General features: G+C 36.6%; 2 protein-coding genes across 2 annotated transcripts; both read right to left on the bottom strand.

Moving 5' to 3' along the window:
• Positions 1-1,282: 1,282 nt before the first annotated feature.
• LOC120631006 (cytidine deaminase-like) lies at positions 1,283-3,600 on the bottom strand. The gene is made up of 2 exons (XM_039900394.1): positions 3,496-3,600; positions 1,283-2,442 (listed from the first exon to the last, which is right to left on the bottom strand). Exons 1-2 carry the CDS (start codon positions 3,530-3,532, stop codon positions 2,009-2,011), a joined length of 471 nt encoding a protein of 156 aa, XP_039756328.1. The 5' UTR covers positions 3,533-3,600; the 3' UTR covers positions 1,283-2,008.
• A 2,887-nt stretch (positions 3,601-6,487) lies between these two features.
• On the bottom strand, positions 6,488-22,162 carry LOC120630829 (serine/threonine-protein kinase mTOR). The gene is made up of 10 exons (XM_039900123.1): positions 21,766-22,162; positions 19,949-20,746; positions 16,812-19,387; positions 15,735-15,907; positions 14,786-15,071; positions 12,559-14,442; positions 11,706-11,921; positions 10,562-10,927; positions 9,586-9,900; positions 6,488-8,716 (listed from the first exon to the last, which is right to left on the bottom strand). Exons 1-10 carry the CDS (start codon positions 21,983-21,985, stop codon positions 8,285-8,287), a joined length of 7,266 nt encoding a protein of 2,421 aa, XP_039756057.1. The 5' UTR covers positions 21,986-22,162; the 3' UTR covers positions 6,488-8,284.
• Positions 22,163-22,598: the final 436 nt, after the last annotated feature.

Raw genomic sequence — 22,598 nt, forward strand, 5'->3', positions numbered from 1 at the left:
TACCCGTGTTTTGATTGACGAAATATAACAAAAAGCGGTTATTGTGTCTTAACAGTAAGACATTTAGCCTCCTGGACTTTTTGTACGTAATAATGATAACTTTAAACATGTCCATCCATCCATACATACATACATCATTCCATCCATACATCCATACTCACAAACTTTCGCATTTATAATATAAGTAGGACGGTACGCATGCATTCGATCGTTGACCCATATGCCTGGCGAGGCGCTGTTATCTGTGAAGAGTTATTTATTTATTTATTTATTTATACACTTTATTTGTAAACTACAAATAGTAAAAAAAAAAAAAACAATGGACACAACAAAAATAAACTTAAAAAGTAGGATACAAAGGGCGGCCTTATCGCTTAGTAGCGATCTCTTCCAGGCAACCTTAGGATTAGGAAAACCAAGGGAAACCGATTGGTGGGGTGTATTATTATTATATACATACTTACGAACAATTACACACTAATACTTATAAAGATTACACACATAAAATTATTAATAATAATAAATATAAAAAATAATAAACTAATATATACTAAAACATACTTAAATATGAGTAAGAGTTAATCTCTGTCGTCTTTATTGTATGTCGTTGTTATGTCGTTCATCTCCGACAATATTTATCAGATCTCCATTAAAATTACACAATACATGCTTACACTTAAAAAAAAAAAAAGAATTATTAAAATTGGTTCAAATTTAACGGAGCTACGAAGTAAAATTGATAAAAAATTTCATCTAATTTCCCGGGAGAAGCTTATCGGGATAGCCTATATGTTGACACGGAATACCAGCTACCACTATGTCAAATTTTATTTAAATCCGTTTAGTAGTTTTCACGTGATGCCCGGACAGACAGACAGAAAGACAAAAATTAAACAAAAATCTGTTTTGGACTCAGTATTAGTAGGTACAGAAATTTTCCAGTTACAGTTTTATATATAAGTATAAGAAAAGTATAACAAACAACGACAACACGGCATACAACGACAACTTGGCGCCCTTATCAAAGCGATTTCTTCCAGGCAACCAATGGCGAATAAAAACAAATGCAGATAATAGGTAGGTAATAAATGGTGCATATATATTTATACACATACACGTAGAATAATATTTATTTACTGAAATAAATATATATATATATATATATATATATATATAATATATTTACATGTTATATACAACAATACTTGCAACTAAATGAATACGTACCAATATAAATATAATATGTAAAAATGATATTTACTTGATATATATATAAAATATATAATGATTATACTCAAACACAAAATAAGAATGCATACGGAGAAGAAGGGAGTATCGAACTAACAAAGGTCATCAGACGATTTAGACAAAAAGTGTTCGTTCACAAGTATCAAAGATCAATCTTATAGCCAAAGGCATTCCAAAGGCCCATAGCCTGAATAATGAAGGACTTGTGGAAGAAAGAAGAATTATGAGGAGGCACCTTTAGGCACAGAATTAAGAAAATACATTAACCGTGTACACAACTAATATTAAAGCATCAAAAACCACTCCATTTTAGAATGGTTTCACAACGGTTAGCCACCTAGCAGATGACAGTTATTATTTTAACTATGTTTTAAGCGTTCACCATAAAATGTGAAAATGGCAAAAAGTTTGTGAGCTAGCAACATTTTGCGGGTGTAAAGTGAGACGAGCGCGGGGCGTCACTGTCACACTGTTTGGACACAATGCACTGCATACAATAATGGCTGAATGAGGATTCTTGAATCTTTCTATGTAATACTGAAAACTGCATTAAAATGCGTTCCCAAGTTAAAAAGATCTAAGCGTACAAATAACGGGACCGACTTTGTTTTATACTATTTTAAAATATTGTGTAGATTTGTTAGATTTACGCGATTTAGGTATAGCAAATTAAGCTTAATTTTCATTGTAAATATATCATACGTTGACTTTCGCAAAGCAACGTCTGCTTACGCCTGTATTTTCCAGTGTTTAATTACTATTATTTACAATTATTTATAACACTGTCTTTTTTATAACTGACAAAGGATAACGGTAGTAAATTCGACAGCTTCGTGCACAAAACTTTGTCCATCGTTGGTTTGCTAAGGTATATTTCTATGTCGCCATCCGAACCGCAGAACTCGCTTAATGTTTGCCTGCATACACCGCAGGGCGCTGTGTACGAGTCATTTTGATGAGCTGCGACGGCGACCATTTTGAATTTTAAATAACCGTCACAAACGGCTCTCGGCACGGCCGCTCTTTCGGCGCATATGCTTGGCGTCAACGTAGAGTTTTCAATGTTAAACCCTGTGTATACTTTAGAGTCCTCTTCTGTTAGTATTGCGGCTCCAACAGCGAAGTTTGAGTACGGGCAATACGCTCGGGTTCGTATCTCTACCGCTTCTCGTATTAATTTTTTGACTTCTTCGCCTGAAATATAAAACGTTATATCTGTTAAGGGGCCACGTTGAAGAGCAAGCAATAGGTACTTTTGTCATAAATATTTGTCCCACAGAATCAAGAACATACAGTACACGACAAATATTAAAGCATCAAAAACCGTTTCGTTCCGTCTACATCAGTTTAGTAGTTTCTCGAACAGGCAGGCAGGCGGTATAGTCGCTTCATTCCATTTAGCATTTGGCAGTAGTTTTCAGCTAGTCCAAAAATAAAGAGCTCTTCTTATCCACTTTCTGTTTCAAGGCAGAAACGAGGCGGAAACGTTGGAGGTAACTGGGCATCGTCGTGAGTGATAATCAAATCTTTGTAGTTATTTCAGAAATTATAAAAGAGAACATTAAAAAAAATATTGAGAAATACCAATTAAAAATAAATTATAAAATATTTTTATTTTACTGTTGTCTAGCTTAATACATTGATATTAAATCAAAATCAAGAACTGAAATTCATTTTATGTTTAATACCTAATCACAAAAAAATCTGTCTAACCCCGAGTCTGCCTATTTATAAATCTGTCCTTATAAGCTTACCTAGACCTACCTACCTAAGACCTTATAAATATTTATAAAGCAAAGTGTGCCACCAAATGCTTGGCCAAATAAATATCGTAACTTATATTGTACTAACATAATATTCTTAATCAAGATTAATTCAGATAATGTCACGTACTTACAATATGTGATAGGAAATCGATTTCTATCTATAGATTAAAATGGTCATTCAAAGTCAATGTAAATTATAAAATATCTAGCTGTACAAATGAATTTCCTTGTCACTATACACAGTAACGACACACATTACAAATCATTGTTTATTTACAAACAGCATTAGCAACTAGGTCAACGCGTATTTAAAGACATGATTTATAAATAGATTGCCTCATAATTTTGCGAGAACCCAATTAGAAATACTAATGAAAATATGAGACTAAATAATATTCTATACAATAATATTATTATAGTACAAAATAACAATACATGCATCTTATTAGGTGTTATGTTACATAGTTATTCAACTACTCACTTAAAGAAGTAAAGTCCACAATTTGGAAATTGTCCATCGGCGTGCAATTTTCGTGTTGTCGTAATTGGAAAATTGCGTGGGACGAGACGTGCAACTCTCGGTGCGGTTGGCGGCTAACTGATTATGGTTAATGATCGTTGATTAGATACGCAGCTTCAATGATTGAAAGTCCTTTAAAACAAGGGTGTCCATATATCAGAATACATTATCATTTGTGTTTTACCTATATCTTTTTCTACTAACTATATGGGATGACGAAGTGTGCTCTTTCCTCTGAACGTGAGGTCAGAGGTATCTACAGGCCTCGAGGCTCGGCTTTCTTAAAACAAGACCCATGTGGTGTAGTTAAGGACACTTGCTTGGAAATCTTAATTGGTCCTAAACATTACCAACTTTGATTGTTTCTCTCTGGCAAACTTCCCCACTGTTAACTCTTTAGCCAGGTTAGTATATCTGCTAAAATGGTTTAATAGTTATTTTGATTTATTTACTAGCTGTTGCCCGCGACTTTGTCTGCTTTTATTTTTTGATGTGGCATTAAATTTAGATGTAGTTCTAAAAAAACTTTAAAGTATTCAGTATCGCTAAGCCTTAAATGAGGGGGTTACTGCTGTCCGCTGAGGAGTTCTGTCCTCTATGTCCAACCACAGTTTGGACAAAATTAAACACATATTATATCCTCTAAAGTACAAAAATAATATTTAAATCGGTTATAATTTGTCGGAGTTATGGTGTAAAATCGTTAAACACTTTCATGCCCTCTCTTAAAGGAACCGAGCTTAATGTCGGGATAAAAAGTATTCCATATTATTTCTAATACCTTCAAGAATACGTATAAAAAGTTTCATGAAGATCGGTTCAGGAGTTTTCGCGTAACAAACAAACTTACATTCGCATTTATAATATTAGTAGGGATAGGGATTAGCTTTGCGAGGGAAACAACCAGTACTATTTATTACACATAAGAGTAATGCCGTATTTTTATATCACATAAACAAAGTTTTCACAAATTAGTGTGAGATGTATTGTCCGAAATACCTGCGCTGTGACGAAATGGATTATGTTCTCACCGATGAAATAGATCGTGCAGTTCTTTTTGTAGATGCGGGATGCGCCCTTGTAACGGTAAGCTTGTAAGGTTGTTGACAGTATTTTGTGAATATAGCGTCATTTTGCTAAAATTACTAAAAATTCTAGGTATCTCTCAAAATTTTTTACTCTACTGTCTCCCGTGTTTTCTCTTAGGTTCCAAAGTCCCTAGCAAACTTATGTCTAGGATACAACGATTATATTCACCATTATACACGTTTTAGTAAAACATCTTCAGCAGATTTTTAGTATTTTTTAAAGCTTTTTGTAACAGGCAAAATGGTACTATATTAACTAAATACCTACTGTCAACAACCTTACGAACTCACCGTTACAAGGTCGTATCTTGCAGCTAAGGACAAAAAAAGAACTGCAAGATCTTTTAAGATAATGTTGCAGAAATAAAAGGATATACTTATTGTCCGTGAGACTTTGGTCAAAATGGTAACCGTACACGCACTTACGCCCAATACTGTTGAAGTTAGTATAGTGCCTGCTCGTAATAAATCTAATTGAAGTCATAATCGTAAACAAATATAAAATACTTGGATACAAAGTTTGCATTCATTGATGACAAGAGCTCTAGATTAAATGTTCTTGCGTAGTACCTCGTTATTAATTTGACTAAACCGATTCTGATAAAACTAACAAAACCCTAATATGTTTTAAGTTTTAAGTTTAAAAAAAAGCAGAGTTTTTAAACGAACATATCCTTTCCGTAAGCGTGTTAGGCTCAAAAAACCTAATTATATTCCTACAACAGAACTTTAAGCTCCGATCTATTAGTTTTTCTTTTCTTTATTAAAGAGTTTGTTCAATAGTGAACATGCCACCCTCATAAGTTTACAATTTATAGTATCGCCACTTGTAACTACACTTCAAGCTGCGTAGTTACATAAATCATTTCGTTTAGCATTTTAACTTCCCGTGAAAGCTGAGAAGAAAGAATGATAGAACAGATGAATGGAAGAATGATATTGGAAATACCAACATTCAGTTGTTCTAAAGTAAACTTGGTTGTTTCCAGCGGCCCAGGACCTTGGATTTGGAACTCCCTACAAAAGACCTTTGTCCAGCAGTGGACTTCAATCGGTTGAATCTATGATGATGATGATTAAAGTAAACTAAATAAATAAATTAGTTCTTTACATCTTGTTACGTACACTATTGTTAGGAATTCGCTGGAATATTTGGCATCACCTATACTTACGAGAGCTCTTTGACCAATAAAATTTATTAAACCTTCTCTAATAACGATTAAATTATTATTATTTATTATCCTTATTTGTAGATCGCTAATTATTATTAATTCGATAGCGCGATCGAGGAAATATGATCAAAGATTGTGAGGTGAAAGTCAAGGCGCTGAGCCAAGGACTAGGTACTGTAAATGAGTGGCCGTGTTAGATGTTTCTTGTCTCGCAAATTACAGTAAAGTATATTTTTTATTATTCTTGCTGATATCAGAAAGCAATTTGTGTATAAAAAATAGTTGTCACTAGGTTAAAGATTTTCCATTAGCAGTCAATATCACTAACATTGATATAATATGATACTATATAACTAAATTCAGTTAGCCCACTTAAGATTGAGACATTAAAAGTAAAATTCTTTATTTCATTGCTCGTATATTTTTATTTAAATGCAAGAACTGTATACATGTTTTAACATTAATTTAAGCTGTTTTTCTTTTATACAATGCGTGTACCATAAAATTATACACGGTTAAACATTTAGACATGTTATACAAGTTACAACAAAAAAAATAACCATTAATCAGAAATAGTAAAAAAAAATCTATAATTATTTTATTGATATTCTATAAACAAATTAACTAAAATTTTATTTTAACAAAAATGTTTAGGTACTATTACCTAAAAAAACTATAATTACTTACCTAAAATAAAAAAATTTACAATATCCGTAAATCAATGCGATAATAATAGATTTACTTAACATATGGCAACCTAAACTACACCTAACAAAATAATATTAGGAAATCCTACGTATATAATAACCGTTTATATTAAATAACATTAAAGAAATATGCGCTTGCGTCATGTGATTTTATAATTTACAGCCACAAAAAGCAAGGTTTTTAAAGGGCATTAATATTTGTAACAGCGGTGCCTCGAGTGGTATTCAGTAAACAAAACTTAAAATAGTAAAAAAAAAATAGTAAGTTGAAACCAAAACATGCACAGATTACAGGTTATTTGTGAACAGCAAGGTATTGGGCAATTCGATGGCAAGATAAACTATTCAAAAGTCAAATACTCTTAGCTAAAACAATATTGGTATAGTCCTTTTTTTATCTCCCTTGTCTGATAATGTAAACATTTTTCATTTGTTTTTAGTGTAAAGTGTGATTTATGAATATTTAAATACTATAAAACATGCATTCATATAGAAAATCGCATACTTTTTTTAAAAAAACACTTTGAATACATAATTAAGAACAAGTACAAGACTAACATTGAAGCATCAAAAACCACTCCACTTTAGTAGTCTCGAACGGGAGGTTAGTCACGTAATTACATTTAGCAGTTGACAGACATTTTACCTCTAAGGTTTTAAACGTTTTCCATTAAATGGGGAAAATCGGAAAGTTTGTGAGCTAGAAACATTCCGCGGGTGTTTTTCTTTTCACTGTTTTGACACAATGCACTGCATACAATAATGGCTTAATGAGGGTTCTTTATGTTCTTATTTCTGTGCTTTACACTATAAAGTAATGTTTTTTTTTTTATACATAATATGACCAGTTAGATAGAATAGAGTTAAGTTTCACTACTGCATCTACATGCTACTCTCATCAGCATTACCCTAACTATTGTAGCATAAAGCATTATAATTATAATATTTTTGACGTTTAAAATAATAACGCTCAAAATTAAGCAACATAGCTTCAAAAAAGGGTGTTTTATGGGATGGCTTATATCAGTCTCGAAATCTAATGTGTCTCGAATCTTCCTACATCGTCTACCCGAGAACCAGTGACGTGCACTTCATACATACACAAACGCACTGCCTACCCTAATATTGATATATAACTCGTATAGCAGGAGGATTTTTGCTATTTGACGCAATCGTCCTGCTGTATACATACCCTGGTAAATAACTCAGTGCACGCCACTGATGACACCTTACAGATGCAAAATAAAATCTCTACAGGATACTAGTATCAATAATAGAGATACTTTTAGAATCTTTATTAGAGTAGCAATTTTTAGCATAGCAATCACTACTTTCATCAATTTTGCTATACTTTTCTACAGGAAATTTTATGTAAAGAATAGTAAGTAGGTATATACCCCTTGTGACCTTGTAAACCTGACAATTATGATAATTGTGGACATCCGGATTAGACCGTTAGGTATACTTAGAAAATAACGGTGATAGCCCAGCGGGTAGGATTTTGACTGAGCTGAGGGGGCTGAGGTTGAATCCTAATTATTAAAATATCATTTTCTTCAACGGTGAACGAAAACATCTTGCGGAAAACCACATGCCTGAGTTCACCATAATGTTCTCAAAAGTGTGTGGAGGTGTGTAAAGTTATGGACTAACTTAACCCCTTCTCATTGTGGGAGGAGACCCGTGCCCTGTAGTGGACCGGTAATAGGTTGATATGATGATGACGATGTTGACTTAGAAGTAGCATTCAAATTCTTCTCCGGGGATGAAAGGTAGTCAAAGTCTACCAGAAGGGACACCAACCAACGTAACACTGGCATAGATTTTCATTACTTGTCGCTTGCTGTATCAACAAATCAACCTGCTTCTGCACTGAAACGCTCGCGTCATCTATATGCGTGAAATCGCGTCCGGTCAACTTATCCCTCACTCTGTTCACGATGGCTAGAGCCCGTTTGTTTAGATTCGTCTCAGCGGGCTGATCTACATCGTTCAAAGGTACAGCTCGGCTTCTAGTTTGCTGCGGGGATGCGGCGTCAGTTGACGAAGCGTCGGCGTCGTTTCTAGACCGCCTGCCCGCATCTATGAGTCTCCAGTTAAGTAATGGGTCGTACACGAAGGCTTCGAGTACAGCCATAACGCTGTCTTTATGACGATGCAGTACTTCCATTACCGATTCGCATGTCCGACGGTAGATACCTTCAATGCCTGTTACCTAAAAAGAAAAACGTAACAAAAAAATTATATAGAAATTTGCACATATGATTTGAATATACCGAATTGGTTGGGTTTTTCATTTTTTACATTTTACGATACCTCTATGGTTTTATCTCTGTTAACATGGGACAGATAGCCTTTATAGAATAAATAAAAAAAAAATCCATATTTTCGCAAAGGCGGTCTTATGGCTTTAAGCGATCTCCTCTAGACAACTGTAGCCTTAGTACAAGATTTGCTAGCTCGCAATAAAGAGTCGTTTTTGAGTATGAAAATACTCAAGTATGTACATATTTCCATACTCGATAACTAACTAACATCGGAGTAAAATGGATCTCATTCCAAATAGTTTTAAAGCTCAAATTTACCTACAGTTCTTTTACTCGAGCTTTTGACAACGATTATAAAACAAGTCCGAAGCACAGGATTAGCGACCCTCAAAAGAGTGCCATTAGGTCCATTTTACTTTGACGATACAGAGTTTGATATGCAAAACGACTACTCGATTGCAAGCGAGCAAATCTTTTGCAAGGGCTATTATAGACAGCCGGCTAAAGCCGTGGGCAGCGACCCTGCTTTCTGCGTCCAAGACCGTGGGTTCAATTCCCTCAGCTGGAAAAATGTTTGTGTATGTAATGAACATGAATGTTTTTCAGTGTCTGGGTGTTCATCTGTATATTATAAGTAAATATGTGTTTTATATTCATAAATTCATCAGCTATCTTAGTTCCCATAACACAAGCTACGCTTACTTTGGAGCTAGATGGCGATGTGTGTATTGCCGTAGTATATTTACTTATTTATTTTTATTAATTTATATTTTTTTGTTAATGAAATAATCTAGATAGTGTACTGATAAAGACTTACCTCCATAGCATTAATCAGCATTCGCGTCAATCTGAATGGTATTTTCTCCGGAAACTTGTCCCTAGTGACCGCTACTTCGAAGCAATCTCCGAAATCTATATGCAAGAATTTTCCAGTGACTCTATCAAGCATGATGTTAGATGGATGTCGGTCTCCCAGCCCTAGAATGTAGCCCACCATGCTCATGACGGCGAGAGAGCGGGTGTAGTTCGTGCGACGCTCGAACCATACTTCTGATGAAGGGCTCTTTAGCCAAAGTAACTTAGCAAGGTCGTCTCCGGCCGTGTGCTCTAAAGCATGTTCAAAGACTTCAACCTGGGAAAATAACGTGAAAATTAGTTAACCTTATGTTTATTAAAATTGGGTTTCGTTTCCTTCGTAGTTCATTTAAAACTACATAATTTATTTTTTATTATTTTTTACTATCTAAAACGCTCTAAGGGCTAGAATATTTTCGAATAGAAGAATCCGCCATTTTATTTTTTTGCTAAATAGAGGACAGGCATAAAACCTGTGCTTATCATTAAGCTCAATGCCAGATCAATATAAATATCTTCAGCCCAGTTGTTTGCAAGTTTAACTACTGATAACGAGTTCCTTGGTTCGATTCTGCAACGGGCCATCCATGCTTTGCGAGTGCTCGATGTTAGAAAATTGGTAGTCTCGAAAGTATGTTAAGCCGTCGCCTTTGCCCCGGTTAGTAACACTAACATGTGATAAAGCCCACCACAAAATTTGTGCAGTGTAGGTGGTCTTTAAAAGACTCTTTTTTATAAGATAAGAGTTCTTGTTTTTAGCAACCGGTTGTTTAATAGGCTGATGTTTACGATTGTTTAGAAATATTGTGGCCTATATTTAGAAAACAAAATTGGAGTTATAAAGTTGGAAAATTTATATCAAATACAAAAATTGCTCTTACACTTTAGTTGCCAGACGCTATCCCAAAAAAATACTTCTTGCTAAATCAATAACATACCTTTTGCATCAACATCAATTTCTCCAAATCGGATGCCATCCGTTGCATAATACGATGCTCGATATTTAATAGAATCTTCCTCTTCTCTCTATAGTCCTTTATTAGCGAGTGCAATGTATCACAGTGTGGCACCCAGCCAATAAGACCAGAATTCGTAGACAGCGGTATAACAGCGTATCTCTGTATGGCCAGGTCTCGTCTGAAAGTGTCCGGGTCGGCTTGGAGTAGAGTGTTGACGAGGCCAAATAGTTGCATCACTCGTTCGTCTTGGCGTAGATCCTCGTGGCCCTTGAGTAGGAACATGTAATCTTTGCCGTTGGAGCCCCGGATGCAGAGGCGACGCGGTCGTTGCTTCGATGCTATGACCTGACAGGGACCAAAAGGAAAACCAACTGCTGTAATACATTTTTGGATATCATCATCAAACACCCATTGCCGGCCCACTACAGGGCAGGGATTTATTCTAGGAATGAGAAGGGTTTAGGGCGTAGTCTTCCACGCTCGCCACGTGCGGATTGGTAGACTTAACACGTCGTTTAGGACATTATGGAGAACTCACGATGTTTTCCTTCACCGTTAAAGTATATTTAGTGCTAGTCAAGTGATAGACCAAATTTTTATTGCATAGATTTAAAAAAAACTTACATAATTCCGAAAAGTCAGTGGTCGGGGACTACTTTACTTATGGGGGGCCGAGTTCGAATCCCAGCACACACATCGAGTTATTTACGTTTTAAACAATAAAATATGACTAGCTTCAACGGTGAAGGAAACCATCGACAATTAACCTGCCTGAGTTCTCCATAATGTTCTCAAAGGTGGGTGGACTACCCTTCACACCTCCTAATTGTGGGTAATGGGTTGATATGATTAAGAGTCACAAACGCATAAGAAACTTAATCTAAACATTGAGGCGCGCAAAGGCGGTCTTATCGCTAAAGCAATCCCTTCAAGACAGCCTTTCGTGTTGGGAAAAATTAAAGAACGGATTGGTGCTTCAAACACGAACCCGTCATTTTATTTTATTTTGTTTAACGGGTTGGTCTTTATTGCAGTAAAAGTTGGTCGTAGTTTATTTCAATGACTTTTTTATTTGTACATTCTCGCTCTTACTCTATAACAAAGCTTTTTCAATGAAAATTACCTGCAAACTGCTCTGTATATGCGCAATCCGGATCAGGTCCTGATCGGGAACATAGGAGCCGGGCACGGCCAATTCCAAATCCCGGCAGTTGAGCAATCGAGGACTCACGAACTGTAGTTCCAGAGACGCTAGTTGCAGAAGTTGGCGGCTTATGCGCCGGAACACGTGGTAATACAAGTCCCAGGCTTGGTTCAGATCCCTCACTAAACCTGACTCCTGAAGACAAAAATTACTTTGAACGGGTGGAATCACTAGAGTAAACATCAAAAAAAGGTAATTATTATATAAAATCCACAAGCATGTTAACAAATCAAAGTTCTTTTCGCAGCAGTTATGTTTTATTTAAAATTCTAGGAACAAATTTTTTCTTACTTGTGTTATAATAAATAATAAATAAATATAATGATAAATATACTACGACAATACACACATCGCCACCTAGCCCCAAAGTAAGCGTAGCTTGTGTTATGGGTACTAAGATGACTGATGAATATTTTAATGAATTATATATACATAAATACTTAGAAAATACATATAAACACACAGACACTGAAAAACACTTAATGCTCATCACACAAACATTTTCCAGTTGTGGGAATCGAACCCACGGCCTTGGACTCAGAAAGCAGGGTCGCTGCCCACTGCGCCAGTCGGCCGTCAATAATTTTTAAGGAAAGTCTCTCTCTATATTGTCTGTTTATATTGATTTAATCGCTCTTGTATTTCTTAATATATTCTTAATACACTGTACACTAAACAGAAGTAAAAAGAGTGAGTTAGAAAAAATGGAGTGTACAATCTTTGGTAAAGATTCACGTATTAAACTAACCACTAATCTTTTGATGTTCCTTACCTTAAATCGGTTACACCATTCTTGCGCCTCATTAAGATCCCTTCCGTATGCTTGACTGAACGAAGCTTCTTTCGAAGTCTTCGGACCTCTCTCCAACATTGCGTGTAGCGGCTCCAACGTTTTAAACATGGCCTTGACGTCGTGCTCACTGAAGTACAGCCTGGAGGCTTCCTCTAAAGCTTCATGCCACTGCTCGTGCCACAATATGGCGACTCGGATTAACTCCTCCGATATCATAGCCGCTTGATTGACTAAATTACTCGAATGTGTACACATTGATTTGAGAATTTGATTGGCCGCATTCTTACGATCAACGAACGAGGATTTTGACGCCACTGTCAACGGATAAACTAAAGCTTGAGGATGCGATTTGCCGATATCGATAAGCAGCGAGTGGATAAGCTTTCCCACTAGAGCTCTCGGTGTGTCGATTCTTGCGATAAGTTGCGGTATCACTTGAAGCCAGACATTGATTTCGATGGTCCTAATTCCTTCAACTAAAGCCTCGTGAACGGCTGGATGGTGTCCGTAATCGAACCATAGCGTAAGCAATCTCAATGTATCTTGTAGAGAGCTGCCTTGCGACAAGTTAATCGATTTGAAGAAACCCTCGACGGCCGGTACCGTGTGCGCCTGAATGTATTCAGCGACAGATATGGTTTCCTCCGGATTGGAATTATCAACTTCCTGGTGTTTGTAGAACAGAACGGTCTCAAAATTCATATAGGCCCACGCGTGCCAAGCTTTGTACCAATCGGAGGCTAGGTTAGTGGCGGCTGAGTAGTTCCGTAAAATTTCGGGTATAGACAGTTTATTGATACCTAACAGCGATTCACACCACGATCCCAGCTTTAAATGGCAACGGGCGACTAGTCTGCAATGTTCTGCGTCTCCCGTTTCCACGGTATTGACGTAGCGTTGAAGCTGGTCGTATGCCAATTGCTTATCGTCTGCGACCCACAAATGCTTAGCGTAGGCTAACGTAAGTCGTGGTCTCTGAGTCGGAAGGGGTCTGTCCCGATTCTCATTTGGATTCATTCCGAGGAGCATGACCAGGGTTTTGTGTGCTTGGCGCGGTGCCCCGCTCTTTCTGCACAGCGAAGCAAACTTTAGCCACGTCGCCATATCCTCTTGCGGGGTCAAAACTAAACCTCGAACTTGGAGAATCTTGCGCCAATCTTCCACCAATTTCTGACCGCCTTGGAGCCTAGTCCACCAGGCTTGTTTTATGGATTCCCTCCTCTCCGGCACTAGCTTGTAAGTGATGACTTCTTCTAATTCAGCGAGCAATTGAGCATTAACTAATGCTCCGTAAGCTCTTTGATAGCTTTCCCCGGCCATTGCAGTCAATTCCGAATCTAATAACGATCTTGCTTGATCAATATACATTTTTGATAAACCATAATCTGCATTGTGGATATTAAGGACGGCCCTGTAGAAGGCTCCGTCTTGTGTATTGTCCGGTAAGAAGTTAACGTAATTGACCATAGAATCCCACTCGTTCAAACCCCATGCGGCTGCAGCGGCTAATCTTGCGGCTTTAAACTTTTCATCGTCACACATTCTGGTCCAACGCCTGGACACTGTGTTGTACAACTCCGTCCACTCCCCTAGGGCTTCGTAACACCGCATCTCACCTAGATAGGCCTCCACGTTGTCATCATCCCCGACTAATTTAGCACCATACAGATTCAGAGCCTTTTCCCAACTGTGTAACTTTTCGTACCACCGAATTTGAACTTCTAGGTTCGTATCACCGGCTTCGCGCTGGGTCATTACACGTTCGAGTAATCCTTCGGCAGCCTCTTTTTGCTGTAGTTTGTTATTGATGTGTATTAAAGCCTCAACCACCTGCGAGGTCGCCCCATTTCGAAATTCCTCCTCCTGTAAAGATAACAAGTTTTTAATGTCATTAATATTTGGCAGATTGACGCAGTGGACGGCGACCGTGCTTTCTGGGTTGTGTGTATTTTTGTGTGATGAACATGAATGTTTTTCAGTGTCTGGGTGTATATCTGTATATTATAAGTATTTATGTATATTATTCATGCAAATGTTCAGCCGTCATCTTAGTACCCATAGCACAAGCTATGCTTACTTTGGAGCTAGATGACGATGTGTGTATTGTCGTATTATATTTATTACTAACTTTTGCCCGCGGCTTCTATAGAGATAACTATTAAAAAAAAAAAGTATTCTTTTTTAACAAGTAAATAGATCGACCCACCTTATAGTGCAGTGCTTTCGCGTACGCTCTGCAATGCATAGCCCTTTCTCCGAGAAGTTGTGTAGAAATTGGCAAGGCACCTCCTTCGCAGTGTTCCATAAACTCAGCTAGGTTTAGTACAGTATGAGCTAGTTCCGGGGCGTCGGGTGCTGTTAACGCCTGTTCAAGGGCATTAGAAAGCTCTGTGCGATAGGTATTGTCGAGCTCTGTCCAACAAGAGACGAACGCCGCGTTGAAGAGGTCCCGTAATAACTGAGAATAATTGTGTGCAAGAGTCCGACAAGCTCTGGAATATATCAAATTGATTACAGGGTTATTATTTTGGCAGCGGCCAGTTATGAAATATTAACCATTAAAACATACTGACCCACACAACAAACAGACACTAGTTATATGCAATTGGAAAGCTTCTGAAGTCTGTACAATTTCATAGTATGTGAATACTTGTTTGTTGAATAAATTGTTTTTTTTTTTTTAATTTTATTCTTATGACATTATAATAAATGTGAATATAAATAATAAAGACCAGCTAATGGAAAATTGAAATTAAAAATATAAGTAGAGAAACGAAAGTAAAATAGACACGATTTTTCATAACGCGAAGTGTTGGGTTCATTTTGAATTTTCTCTGTTCTGGTCTGGTTGTAGGCTTTGGCAGTGGCTAGTTACCACCCTACCGGCATAGGCGTGCAGCTAAGCGATATAGTGTTCCGGTGTGATTTCGCGTAGAAATTTATTAGTGGACTGCCATATTCCCAAACTGGTTAGCCCGCTACCATCTTAGACAAGGGCTAACTTGTAGTGGAACAAAAAAATCTCGAAGCCATCGCTAAGCTTTCAAGTTTAAGCCTTTTCACATGATATTTTTACAATTATTTATTGTGTATTTCAACTTTTCATCTGTATTTATAGTTAGTTGATCAATTTTGGAAATGTCTCGCAAACTAACCTCAAAGCGGGGCTGGGTGATTCAGTAATCAGTCCAATACTGAAGGGTCGTAGCCACTCCAACCAATCGTCTTTTGACACTCTACTGCTGACAGTCCACGCCACTTTTAGACTGTGCGCGTTCACGTAAAGCTTGCGACTTGAATGCGACGGATCGCAAGCTACTATACGCGTCTGAAAGGGTAACCATCATTTTTTTTTTGTCTAATTAATCTAACTAGCCGATATTAAAGTTAAAGTAAGTTATATTGTTAGTAGTTTTTAGTAGTATTACAGCTAATTGCGACACCAGCTTGTCCGCGGTATTTCTGACACAAAGGTTGCCTTTTTATTTACAGTCACATGAGGCTTAACACCTATATCTCAGGTTGATGGATACATTGCGGCCATTTGTCGGGCGTGTTTCTTAAATACGCTGTGAAGTGTTGCTCTGTTTGTAGATGATGTTTTTCCACTTACAATCAGGTGGTCCATTTTGATTCAATCAGTGGCGTGCACTTCATGCATGCACAAAAGCACTGCCTACCCTAAAATTTATATACAATTCGTATAAGAGGAGGATTTTTGCCATTTTATGCAATTTTCCCGCTGTATGCATACCCTGGTGACAAACCCAGTGCACGCCACTGAGAAAGAGTTATAAATACTTAAGGGTAGGCTTTTTATAACTGTTACAATGCCTATCCTTAAGTTTATAATAACTCGTACTAGAGATTTTCTTCATTTTATATAACATGCTTACCCTGTGCATACCGTCTATGCACGCGACTGGATTCAATCATTAATTCTTTATTCAATAATTAATTCTTGATTAATTCTTGAATCAAAATCTTATTCAATTATTAGTATAATTTATTTTTTAAATCACTAAGTTCTGTGTACTCATCCTTCACGACAAAGGATATGTGGCCAACTATATTAGGATATAATAGGAACGCTTAATTTTGACAGTCTGTTTATCAACTAAAAGTTTATGACAAAAAGTTAATATGAAAACATCCTTATAATAGGTTTCACATAAATCTGATTTAATTTCGCTGATAGAGAAGCAGCCTATATTAGTAAATAATATACAAACCTCTTGGTTATTATTTCGAGGCCTTCGTCTTGTGCTTTGTAAGAAATCATCAACAGCCAAAGTTGAATTCGATTGCAACTTCGAAAGCATCAATTCATAATTGTGATGTTGAATTCTGTGTTTTACTACGACTTTTTGAACCAGCGGTATAAAATCATTGTATTTCCGGCCCAATTGAATAATTAGGGCACACAAAGTGTCCATGGCTGTAGTGCGTAGAGGGGGACAGGTATCTAAGCTTCTGACTAGTGGGTGTATTATTCTAGACACCAGTTCACTGTAGTTCAAAGAGTCAGAGAGATAATCGACTGTTTCCATTGCTACTTTTGCAACCGGAATGGGACAGTCTGATGCGTCAAACAATTTCACCATCGAGGGGATCACCAAATGAATGTAATCATCGAGATTATCTTCAAACTTTTGCAGAGCATAAAGTAGTTTTTCAGTGACAAATCTGTCTTTACTAGTATCGTGAGCCAGGACACGCAATATCTGTGGCATCAGTTGTGGCAAATATACTTTGAACTCTGATCCGAGGGCCCATGCAATATGTTCGACCAGTAATATCAAAGTTGGCTGTAATGGACTGTTTGGTGTCCAAAACTCTTTGATGAGTTCGAAAATGTTATCCAAATAGTTCCTAATATGGTGCTTTACAATCGCAATAAGTTTGGCTAGTTGAGTAAAAAGGAACTCTCTGAAATTATTGTTATTTTCAGTTGATCGGGCTACATAAAGTAAACTCGGGGTTACGCGTGAGATATACGGCACGCATTTTATGCCGAGAGACTGAAATATAGCTGTGACAGCTTCGACGACATTCTTGTGGTGTTGCTGAAGCGTTGGGTCTCTTAGAATGCGCATAAGTGTCGATATAACAATTGCTGGATAGTATTCATCGAGTACAGGTGAAGACATATTCACAAGCATTTCACTTGTTGTCATATCAAAATTATTTTCTTCTGCTTTACTGTCAGCGACGGGCACTAAACTAGAATCAGGCTGACCATCTATCAATCCTCTTGTCACTTTGTGTTTGTAAGGATCTAAAGCCCCTAAAAGACCCAAAACACGAATTGTTTCTCGTCTATCTTTAGGTTGTTGTTCCGTTTTCAAGAAGTTCAGCAAAACATCCATTAGATTTGGGTACTCTGTATACGGTGTAACAACGTAACCCGTCGCACTAATAAGTTGACCAAAAGCCCATAAGGCGACACTTCTTTTCTCTGTTGCAGAAGCATCAGATAATAATTCCAGGAGAATCGACAGCAATTCTGGCAGGCATTTTTTTAAACCAGTATTGTCACCATGGACGTCAGCCAAGTCTCCTACAGCTTTTAAAACACTGATCACTACACCAGGATTTAAATCCGGCTCCTTTAATTTGGGTACAAGGACATTAAGAATAGTCTCCATGTATGGCTTCACAAGTTTTGGAGCGTGCAAAATAAGATTATCCAACATCCTTGCAGCTTGTTCTTTATTTCTGCTCATTCCAGAATGTTCGAGCTCCGTCAGAAACTGTATCAAAGTTTTACGCAGGCCAGGCATTACGTACGCTGGGTTTACGGAACTCAAGCGACCAATAGTACAGATCGCTAGCTCCCGAATTTCTAAATGTTCATCATTCATGGCCATAAAAAGGAAACTCAAGTTCTCAATTTGTGCCAAGTGAGTGTCAAATATTTTCGTCAGAGATTCTAAAACCCAGTACCGTACTTCATAATCTGGGTCTGTGACTGACACAACTAGCATTTTACCCACGACTTCCGCAGTTAACATGGTGAGGGTTCTGGAAGGCGTTTTCATGGAGGCATCGGCTAGTAGTTTGGCCGCAGTCTTGACTGCCTGTACTCTGATTTCCTGTTGATCGCTCTGTAAGAAATGATCGGCGCAGCGACGAACAAATGTTAACAAACTATGTTGTCCTACAAAATGGAATGTGCCAAGTGTTCTTAATGCCAGAACTATACTGGCAGTATCCTGTTGTTCAATCACAAGACCCAAACTGCTTTGTTGTTCTAAGCTTCGTGGTAAACCAGGATGTAAGAAAGGTTTATTCCGTAGCACTTGTGAGAGCATATTTAGGAGACCCTCAGAAATTTCACGCTTTAGTGATGGCAAATTTTTACATAATTCCTTTAAGCATATAGTCAAAGCTGGACTTAACCCGGTTACAAACATTGCATCTAAGAGCTCTTTGATATCCGTAACCACCAGATCTTTTACTGCACTACTGAGTAAAGTGATGCATGCAAAAATGGATGGGTCAATCCACATTCTCTTTTTGGTTTGTGTATCTCTTACAGGCAAAGCTTGTTTGATTACATCCATTATTTTAGATATATAATTTTTTATATCACCTTCTATAGCAGCTGCCATTAAACCTAGTGTTGTGAAAGCCATGTTTCTATCTTTTTCCCTACTCTTAATTGAATTGAGTAAATAGTGCATGGTGGTATGCAAATATTTTCTTAAGAACAACTCTTTATTAAAAGCTGCTAGCCTTGGAATTATAATAAGCAGAGTTTGTGGTACACCTTGGGTTTTAAGAAGCCTCTGACATGACATTATATCTGAAACACAAATTAAAATGCCACTTTAACAATACTATTTAAAAGAAGTCTTAATTTGAGATGGATGGTATTGTGATTGATTGTTTTTTTTTGCATACTGCATATAATAGTGTATGCATATAATAATAGTGGATGGATGGACCTTATTGCATTGATGATTATATCCATGTTTACTTTTAGCCAGTTAAGCCAGTTATGCAGGACACACATTCCTCATGCTAAGTTTCACACTTACAAACACTATATTATGGTAACTGTGGTATAAGATACCAAATAAGGTTTAAAGAGGATTACGAGTAACCCTTATGTAATAATATTGCGAGTTGAGTGCACATATTATGTAAAATATTACTGTACTAGTAAAGTTTGAAATATGAAACTTAAAAATATATAAAAGATAAATACAGACACAGAACAAAGAAGAGCAGAGCAGGACAGAACAGGACAGAACAGGTAAGAACAGGACAGGACAGGAAAGAACAGGACAGGACAGGACATGACTGCAAATTCTTAACTGTGCATACATAAAAGTTCATTAATTAATAGCATATAATAACTTACCTTGGCAAATTCTCTCAATTTTCTCCATCAATAATTTCTTACACACTTCTGATTCATAATTTGGAACTGGATACTGAACGTTTTCGGTTTTAAAGCCATCACACAAGTACCCTCTCTTAACAGAGGGACTGTGGAGCTTTGAACTTATAAAAATTATATCATCAGACACTGTTATGTCTTTTTGCGTGTCTAAACTTCGCATTAAATGAGTGTATTTCCTCTCCCAAACTGCATTTGAACATCTCAATAGCTCATTTAAAATCAGTAAACCACCATGAACCCTATCCTCTTTAGTAATTCCTTTTTCTCTGATAGGTATCTCATCAAATGATAGCATAGCTTCTTCATAACACTGCATATACCATTGGGGTTTAGCTGTCGATTGTTTTGCTGTTTCCCTTTGAGCTGTGACCACCAATCCAGCTCTCAATGCTTTTGCTGCAGCCTCTCTTATTTGTTGCTTAGGATCTTTTAGAGCTATTAAAATATGGTCAAAGAAGCCAGATACTTGCTGGTAAAAGTATGTTGGCATGGCAATGGCCAGTTCTTTTAGCAATAAAACAGCAGAATGCCTTCGACCTTCATTTCTTTCTTCTGATAACCACTCAAAAGCTCTTTTAACTTCAAATTCAACATACTCAGCTCTTTTAACTCCGGATACAGTTGCAAGGCGGCCAACAGTTTTTGCAGCAAGTTCCATAACACCAACATCAGAAGATGGAAGAAGGTTTCTCAAGTAGTTGGCAAATCTGGTAATTCTAGTTTTTGTAGTATCACAATCACCTCCGATGAGACAAACTGTAAAGAAATTGAATTTTCTATAAAGGACTCTTAAAAAATTTCTCTGTATTTAAGATATCTTGACGTCCTCTCTGGTGCATCAGTCAGCGGTGAGGTTTGATCCACAACTGGATCAATGGCAATTGGAATGGCAATTTGAGTACTTATAATTTCAGAAATTACTCTAGTCAGGCCTGCTGGAAGGCTTTGGTCTTAACTGGTTACCACCCAATTGACAAAGATGTGTTGCCATGCAATTATTGATGAATGTGATGAATTTTTTAATGACAAGGTTGCTTGGAAGCATCCGGCTCCGCTTTCAGCTCTCACAAGATAGAAAAATGAATGTTAAAAATACAAAATGTAAATTGTTGATGTTGGAAAAGAGCAACTGCTGAGTTTCTTGCCGGCTTCTTCTCGGTAGAATCTGCCTTCCGAACCGGTGGTAGAATCACTACAAACAGACAGACTTGACGTTTCAAAAGTGCTTATATTAGGCCTACTTGAAATAAATGAATTTTGAATTTTGAATTTTGAATTTGAATTTGAATTAAGCGTTCTGGTATGATGTTGCGTAGAAACTAATAAAAAATTGTTGGTTGACTACTAAACAAAATTTTGTAGAAGAGAAATAAAATATAGGTAGGCAAAGGCTTAATCCATCATCTTGCATTGATGGTATGGTGCTAAATCATTCAAAAGTAGTTGGTCATGGCTATGGATAACAACAGTTGATTATTATTTTAAAATCATAACAAAATCATAATATACCACAATAACTATAATATAAACATGCATACTCATTAAACACTATTTAATTTTTTGCAATTAGTGCAAGGGAGCCAGTGAGAATGCCCATTCGTCTCAATGTTATCACCTTCCCCTCAAAGTCACTCAGAAAACAGGTATCTATGGATCATTAGAGCCTGTGATAGTTAAATAGTTCTCGGTTTGAATAATAAATATAAGAACGCAAAAGCATAAAAAATGTATTATTATTTAAATATAAAACAATATTAATATTAATAACTGGGTACCTATGGCGAGCACACCGCCTTTCTTCTCGTGGACATCATTGCTGGAGACCATCTCAAAAATTTGATGGTTAAACTCATCGAGGAACTGCGTAAGTTCCTCCTGAGGTACTTCCCGTAGTTCGGTTTTTGCATAGTGGTACAGTTCTCGAGCAGTTTTTGTCTGAATATCAACATTTCGAGACTTCAATCCAGCTACGAACGCAGGCACTTGATTTGACATTTTTATTTACGGCGCACAACCAAACATTATTAAATTTATAGCAAATGTGTTCTGAACTAACACTCATATACGAAATATGATAGATTCAACGATTTATCCACCGATCACACGCAAAGAATTTAGCTAAGTCAGGCTAAAAAAAATGTATTCAATATTTTTAAATAAAAATAAACACAATTTTTCTCACGGAAAGACTTTTTTTTTTCTGTTTTTCTAGCCACAGACGAAAACTAACACATTCAATGTCACATATCTTCTTTTTAGTTTAGTTTAGCTCTAGTTTTTAGAAACCTCCAAAGAAATAAAATAATTGAAATTGAATTGTTATTATGTCTTGTAAATTGTAGTTTTTAGTTTGTTGTTATAAATTAAATTAATTAGTAAATAAATATCTTCTCTAATAAATTTGACAATTGATTCAAGACATTCTGTCTATTTGACTTTTGACATTTATAAACAGATATACAAAAATAATTTTAAAATTTTAATGATTTTAATAAAAAAATAGGCAAATACTTTGTTTTTCATTTTATCTATTCCTTGCCTTTTAATTTTAACGATAATTCAAAACCAAAAATACTTTTTTAATTCATTTTATTTAAAAAATCGTGTC

This window comes from Pararge aegeria, chromosome 17, assembly GCF_905163445.1.
Source record: "Pararge aegeria chromosome 17, ilParAegt1.1, whole genome shotgun sequence".
Lineage (NCBI taxonomy): Eukaryota > Metazoa > Arthropoda > Insecta > Lepidoptera > Nymphalidae > Pararge > Pararge aegeria.

Bases quoted from the DNA above. Each gene is read 5' to 3' on its own strand.
- LOC120631006 (XM_039900394.1), bottom strand. From the start codon at position 3,532: ATGGACAATTTCCAAATTGTGGACTTTACTTCTTTAA. The intron at 2,443-3,495 runs GTGAGTAGTTGA...TTTATATTTCAG, and splicing joins TGTGGACTTTACTTCTTTAA to GCGAAGAAGTCAAAAAATTA.
- LOC120630829 (XM_039900123.1), bottom strand. From the start codon at position 21,985: ATGTCAAATCAAGTGCCTGCGTTCGTAGCTGGATTGAAGTCTCGAAAT. The intron at 19,388-19,948 runs GTAAGTTATTAT...TTTGTGTTTCAG, and splicing joins AATTGAGAGAATTTGCCAAG to ATATAATGTCATGTCAGAGG. The intron at 11,922-12,558 runs GTAAGGAACATC...TTTTGTCTTCAG, and splicing joins AATGGTGTAACCGATTTAAG to GAGTCAGGTTTAGTGAGGGA.